Source organism: Talpa occidentalis, unplaced genomic scaffold (genome assembly GCF_014898055.3).
Source record: "Talpa occidentalis isolate TD23 unplaced genomic scaffold, MPIMG_talOcc4v2.1 talOcc4.2, whole genome shotgun sequence".
Lineage (NCBI taxonomy): Eukaryota > Metazoa > Chordata > Mammalia > Eulipotyphla > Talpidae > Talpa > Talpa occidentalis.
This window is the reverse complement of record NW_023602073.1, coordinates 64,443,398-64,450,468: the sequence shown is the minus strand read 5'-3', so window position 1 is coordinate 64,450,468 and position 7,071 is coordinate 64,443,398. Positions and strand designations below refer to the sequence as shown.

The 7,071-nt window shown below is 42.1% G+C and overlaps 1 protein-coding gene across 6 annotated transcripts in view; it reads right to left on the bottom strand.

Annotated features, from left to right (window-relative positions):
• Positions 1-493: 493 nt before the first annotated feature.
• The window catches only part of BICRAL (BICRA like chromatin remodeling complex associated protein), a 78,053-nt gene continuing 71,475 nt past the window's right edge, over positions 494-7,071 (bottom strand). For all 6 annotated transcript variants that reach the window (XM_054698810.1, XM_054698813.1, XM_054698812.1 and 3 more), the window contains 2 exons: positions 6,748-6,850; positions 494-4,353 (listed from right to left, as the gene is read on the bottom strand). In XM_054698810.1, coding sequence (XP_054554785.1) covers positions 3,566-4,353; positions 6,748-6,850 — 891 coding nt within the window. In that variant the 3' untranslated portion in view covers positions 494-3,565. The remainder of the gene's footprint in view (positions 4,354-6,747; positions 6,851-7,071) is intronic.

Below are 7,071 nucleotides of genomic sequence, written 5' to 3'. Positions count from 1 at the left end.
GACTGGTTTCTTTTAACAGTATTTATCCAACATAACAATATGAGGCATTTCTCAGTGTGATTTGGTTAAATGTACGAATCCAAAGAGAAACATGTCAATTCTGGAGTAAGTCTGATGTAAAATAGTTCTCTTTACCTCTTCCCCTCGTCGTTGTAGAAACAAAATAAAGACTGAATAAAACTCTCTGCAGATTGAGGCTCACTTACTTAACTTTTCAAAGGACCCCAGTTTTCCTTCCTCAGTTAAGGACCCATGTGACAGGAGTAGAGTTGGAGGCCAGAGAGGTACATGACTAAACTTTTCTCACTAACCTTAGGAATTTGTAACTGTTCGGAAAGGTTGGTCAATAGAACTCCTACTCTCCCACCAGTAGGCTGCTTTTTGGCAAGGGTGAATATATTTAAGTAGAACTCCCACTGCACACTTACCCTTTTTTTTTCTGGGAAAAGGTTACAGTCTTCCTAGTTGCAAAATCAAGACAATCACAGTTGCACATTTTCCCAAATCTTTGGCTGTATTGCAATGGTTGTTTCATTTTGTAATCTCCAACTAAACATTTCCTAACCATGGATTAACAATATAGTTACTGACTGGTTTCTTTTAACAGTATTTATCCAACATAACAAAATAAACTGCAATTTGTTATACTTTTTTTTACAAAACATTTTATAAATATTTTTACAAAATGTATACAAAGCAATTTCAAGTGAAGACATACTATACAAATGAAGGTTTTTAAGCAAATAAAGCCCACACCACACTGACAGTGAGTGACGCATCTTAAGTTGAGTCAGTCTGTAAGGCCTCCCTAATCTAACAAAGTCTACTAAATTCTTCAGAGCTAAAATAGTTTTTTTTTTCGTAATCACCAGTTTAAAATTTGCTTTATCTTTTGCAGTAGTTAAGGACACCGAAAATCAAATGCTTAATAACAAATTCACGCTTTTCCACAACAACCAAGAAAGCAAAAGAGAAAAATGATTTTTGTCACTGTGTACAAGTAAACTTAACTTTGACTAACCGACCTGAACAACTGAATGTTGACCATCCAAGGCCGAGCTCTCTTACCCTTCACCCGCGGGGGCTCGACATGCGAGATATGACCTACCCGTGTGCGCTTAACCTAATCACAGGAGTAAAATACATTTCGTAATCTTCATTTGTCATTATCTAGAATCTCCCCATAAAAAGCAAACTTACATACAAGGGCACAAAAATTTACAAGTTTCATTTTGGTAAATTAGGCTCTCTACCTCCTAGACAAGTGTTTGGGCTTTAAAACCTTTAAGATGGCATATAAAAGCAAGGATTGGGGTAGCAGGGCAGGATAGGGATCTACATGAAGTGATCTTGACTCTTAAAAATTCCACTGATTTGCAGTAATTAATGTAACTTATTAGTAGCCTCCGTGAAGGCTTCCAGGTATAAAGTTCCACAATGAGAAGAATTTGATCAGGAGGGACCATCTCTAAATCTTGCTAGGAGTTTATGGGGGCATGAACCCGAAGAGAAGAAGAGGCTATAAAGTCATGGGTTTTGGGGCAGGGTGTTATTCCAGGGCTGCCCAAACAAAGTTCCAACTGGCACTATCAACTTATCTTTCTAATATGTTACAATACAGGAAAAATGGGGAATCTGCAACTTGGACATTGGCACAAATGAGGAAAAAATGGTAACCCTAAAATGGCCCAGATTTTCCAATTTCTATTGGCGGGTGGTGGGGTGGGGAGAAGGTCCTTTGCTTTTCTAAGACTGGCTGTCTTGTGGGGTTTCTTTGCATGGTGGGGACAAGGGGCAGGGAGAGTATAGGTCTTCTGCTGCTATTTTTTTTTCCCTAATAATCAAAAGCTTTCCTTTCCATCACAGGCCAATCTGGAAAAGAAATGCCCTACATGATGATAATGGCAAGGGGAAGAGGGTCATCCCCATCCTGGGGATGGTCAAAAGCAGATTCTGGCAAGGGGTTAGAGTGGAGACCAGGGGGTGCACCTCCAAAGCGAGAGGGTAACAGAACAAATGAGCGTGTGCATGCACACACGAGGGAGGGTGAATGTGTATACACAGAAACCGGAATGACCTCTGGATCTGAAGAGCTCAGGGACGTGCATGCATGTGTGTATGAGAGTGCAGAGCAAATACTGTCATGTAGCTTTGCCAATGGTAAGAGATAACTGATGGTTACAGTGACACTGAGAATTAAAGTAACGACAGAAATGGGGTGACCAGGGACAGGGATACAAGAAAGGGGACTGGGTGAAACTCCCTGAAAAGAAATATAAATAAATAAAGCAACGTCATGTTCACTAGCATGAACACAGGCCAAACACAGACCGTGACAGGGCATATCCTTTGGCTCGCTCTCAAGCGGGAATCCTGGGTCTCAGATTTCTCCTCTCGGTGGTGGGCTGGCAGGTTACTTTGGTTTGTCTGTGTTTTGGTAGTGATGGCGGCCGGGGGTGACTACTGTTCTCAGACAACAAGAAGCATAAACAAGGCCAAAGTCCCTTACAGTTTAAACTGAAAAATTGCAACACAGTTTTCAAATGAAAGTGCTTTTGATGCTCGGCTATTTGTTGTGGGAGAGGGTGCAAAGAGAGCTTAAATGAAATAAAAGCCAGCAACAAACAAAAATATATATCATATGTTGACTATATCCAATTATAAAATGCAAAACTCTTATTTTTTTCTCAATAGTTAACATATATATGCTTTTACATATATACATATTATATTCCTCACGGCTCTGTCCCGGCCTCCCCTGTACACTGTGCCACTTAACTGATTTCCATTTTCCCAATTCCACCAGGAATTGTCTCGAGTCGTGCTGTTGCAACTAAGAGCTGAGCATTCCCTAGATGAAATTCAACACAAAAAGGCTGAAAAGCATGAGGTTTTGCTCTGGGAACCTTGGAAAAGCACTTGAAGGATGAACAGGAAGCCCTTCAAATGCCTTGCTTATGCGCTGCGGGCTGCTCTCACCAGGGCTATGGAGTCCCAGGCAGAGCAGCCAGCAACTACCGTTCAGAGATGGTTGAGCAGGGAGAATCACCTGGTCTCTCCTCCAACAACAACAAAAATAACCCAAAAGCCACCATTTGGAGATGCAGTGGGTTGTTCTCTACAGAGTTGCTTCTATCAGTCCTGTTTGATTTTCTGTAATAAGTCTGTTCTCATGACTTATGATTGTCAGAATTTTACCCAGGGCCAAGCGTACTGTGATCTCATTGAGTTACGGTGTTCTTCAAAAAAGCAAAAAGAAAAGAAAAAGAAACCAATAAGCAAACAAACAGAAATGACTATAAGCGCTTTCATAAACACTTGAAATGTGTAGGGCCTATCAGACTGCTTTCTAGTAAGAATTAATTTTACTCAAGGCTCCCTGTAACCACGACGGAACGAGTATTGCTCTTAAACAAAGAATGGGATTGAGATTAGAAAGAATAACCTGTGATGAAAGATCAAGCAGGCTGGAGACAGGAGACGATTCCATTTGCTTTTGACAGGAAAGAATGTAACTTGTCCGGGTGGGGTCGCTGGGGTGGGGGTGGGGAAAGGACTGCTGCTATTAACACTCTAGGATACTATTTACAGCTGCTTCTAAAATGGAGTCAGTTTCTACAACGCCTTCACTGTGGTCCGGGATGAACTTTTCCAGGCAGTTTTCCTGCGAAGCCATTGGAGAAAAGTTGGGGAAATCTAACTCGACAGAGCCACTAACCGTGGGGTCACTCTGGGGCTGCCGCCCAGCCTTTTTGAGTTCTAAGATGTTCTTAAAGGTCGTTTCTAAACTCTTAGTGAGCTGGAGATCAGGCTGGGGCTCGCCCGACCCTTTCATGATGTCTGTGTGTAAAACTTCATTCTTTGGAGAATTCCTCAGAGTTTTGTCCTGGAAGGAATTGTTACACGTCAGCTCCAAGTGAGAATCGGCTAGGATACTTGAGAGTTTGCTCTCAGTACCGTGATCTGGTCTGGACGAGGTTTTCCGGTGGCCTTCAGGGCCGGGAGAGCACTCGCTGGCCTTCATGGAGTCTCTCCGGCTGGTTTTCTCTTCAGACGCGTTCCGGTAATGAACTAAGCCCACTTTGTCAAATTTCGGTGCTCTGCCGAGGCATTCTGTTTTTTTAGAAATGTTTCCTTCCGCGGAGACCACGATGTGATTAGGCACTGGATGGAATTGGTCATGATTCGTTGGTTCGGTCATGCCTGGTTTGGCTCGGTCTCTGCTTTGGGCCTTGGCGGTCAGATGTAGGGAGCTGGTTGTTTTACTGCCGGGCTGGTCACTCCTGCCAAACTGTGTCTCATGAGCAGCTTTATCAAGTTTGATGGAACAACAGAAATCAGCCTGAAAACCCTCTGGAAACGGGAACAAAAAGAACATCGGTTAATGAACCTGAGAGTCTGGAGGGCACACAGAACCCCAGTGGGTCAGGTATAAGCCCCGCCCCTGCCTGGGTCAGTCTTTGGTGCCCAGGAGGGTGCGGAAGCGGAGTCCTTGAGAGGGCATCCTCTAAAGGCAACCAAGGCTATGGCATCACAGCTTCTAGATGAAGCGTCAACCTCTTTGAGCAGGCAGCTGCTGGATGACAAATGGGAAAACCCACTGGGCAAAGAGGTGCTTTGTCTTGACCTCTAAGAGTTGTTCTTACTATTTTTTGTTTTTATTTTTCATCTTGAGTTACTTTTAATCAGTTTTTTTTAATTGATCATCACTTTGAAACAACCCGAAAACAGAAATGAGACGCTAGTATCAGCCTGGTTTCTTCCTTAGAGCTCAACTTCAAGCGCAAAATGGTCAACAAGCATCTCCAATGACATCTACTTGGAAAGACAGTGGGGTACGCAGGGAGAACGGGGTACAGAGGCACCGTGTCTGAGCAAGCACTGAGGAGTGCCAGACTTGAAGAGCCAAGGATGGCAAGAAAGGTTCCTCATGATTTAGGGGACCGTGGACCCAGGGAGGAGGGCAGATCACTCTTAAGTAATGGGGAAAAAAAAAATGGATGGAGACTATTTTGGTGGTGATCATGATAGAGTGCATGGAGATGTCCAGTTATAAAGTTTTACACCTGAAGTTTGTATGTTATAAACCAACGTCACCTCCATACAAATCTAACTTTAAATTAAATATTAGCTAAGGAACAGAAAAAGTGTTAACTCTCGAAGTAATGAAAGTGAAATAGGATTCTGATGACATCTATACCACCACAAACATGAATTTGGTCACCAAATCCCAAAATGTAAGCTCTAGGGAGATACAGCTTTGAAATCTCAAGAGATGATCTCATTCAGCAAATACTGGTGGTGTGGGCACAATCCAGAGAGGAATGCAGCACGTCTCTGTCTGCATAACACTCATGTCTGAGGGGCTTGCAACAAAGTAAGGGTGTAGCCACAAGTCCAAAAGGCAATAGGAGATTCTAGGGTCTTAAGAAAAAGGGGTGAAATATATTGTACACTAGTGTTTTCCTTTTTGGAAACCTGAGGATTCTCCTACAGAGCATTTCTTTCAGACGCTCCCTTTTAGACCGAGTGTAAGGAGCATATACCCTCTGGGAGTTTCTTAAGCACCTCAAACAAATACTCAAGTAACAGAAAGGACACTTGAGGAACAAAAGTAAAGTCATGGGAGAGTAATAGTTAAATATATAGGGGAATGAATTAGCTAAATTAGCAAGTAAGTGAATGAAACATTTGTTAAATTTTTGAAGACTACAGCAACACGATAAAAACTTCAGATGTACTCAATGGAAGAAAATTAGAAGACAAAATTACATATCTAGCATATGATGTTATGATTAGAATTATATATAAATGATGCATGGAAGAAAACTTGGAGCAATAAAAGCATTTCTTGTTTAGGATGTGAAAGTATGAGTAAAATCCAAAGACCATGAATTGACATTATGTTATTTGATTTAGAAAATTTAGAGACTAGAAAAAAGTAAAGAATTCATTTTAAAAGGGAGAATGTGGGTCAAATCTAATGTGTATCCAACTGGCAAGAAAGTTATGGGATGGGCCTCCCAGTGACGCAGCGGTTGCATGCTGGATTGCAAAGCTGCCCGCAGCCTCTGCAGTGCCGGTTCGATCCCCAGCCACCAGGCGAGGGTCCCACATGGCGCGCAGACCTCTCCTGCTGCCAGCTGCTCCCCTCAGCAGTGTATTTCGTCAGTCTGCCTGTTCTGTTCCCGGCTCTGGCTCTGGTGAATTCTCTCACCCTCCTGCACTTCTGACTGTACCCAGTGCTTGTGTAAATAAATAAATAAATCTTAAAAAAAAAAGTTATGGGATGAAAGAAAAGTATGTAAATGGAGCATTAAAATGAGCAGATTGTGGGTAGGGGCTATGTTTTATTGATTTGTTCCCTCTAATGAAGCCTTGCACATAGGAAGACACTCAATCATGTGCTGAGATTTAACTACTTTTGGGAAGGCTTCCAACTTAATTTGCTTCTTAAGACCACAGAAATATTGAGAATCTTAAGTTTACAATGGGAAAAATGAATCCCTTAATTGAACATAAAATTCCAGTTTGGATTTTGTAGAATAGACCTTCAGAGAGTGATCAGATACTGTTTTCAATTCTGGGTTTTTTTTCTCTTTTTTTTGTCCCACAAATTCATATTCTACCTTCAGGTTTTACTACCCAAAGTCTGGTTCGGACAGACACCCCTAAGGCCTGTGGCCTTGAACCATGGCAGGTGACAGTGGTAGGAGCCCTCTTTGACTTTGCTCTGGTATTTCTTACCAGGGTCCACAAGTGCTAGACGCTTGTCCCGGGACAGAGAAGCTCTCTCCTCCTGGTTGAACATCCTGTCGATCATCACCATCTCTGCAGAGGGATTGATCCGCTGAAAATGAGAGTTCAGTCATCTCAGATTCCTTTTAATTAGTGCAAACATCTTACTGCATTTTTGGAACACATGAAATAATCAAAAACAAGAATGTGGTGTGCAGGTTCTGGCGTGTCCTATTTAGTTTCATTTATCCTTGTGATGATACTGAATGCATTTTTTTAAACTGTATTTTTACACCTTGGCACAAATGGAAAAATTACTCAAGAAGCTGTGAA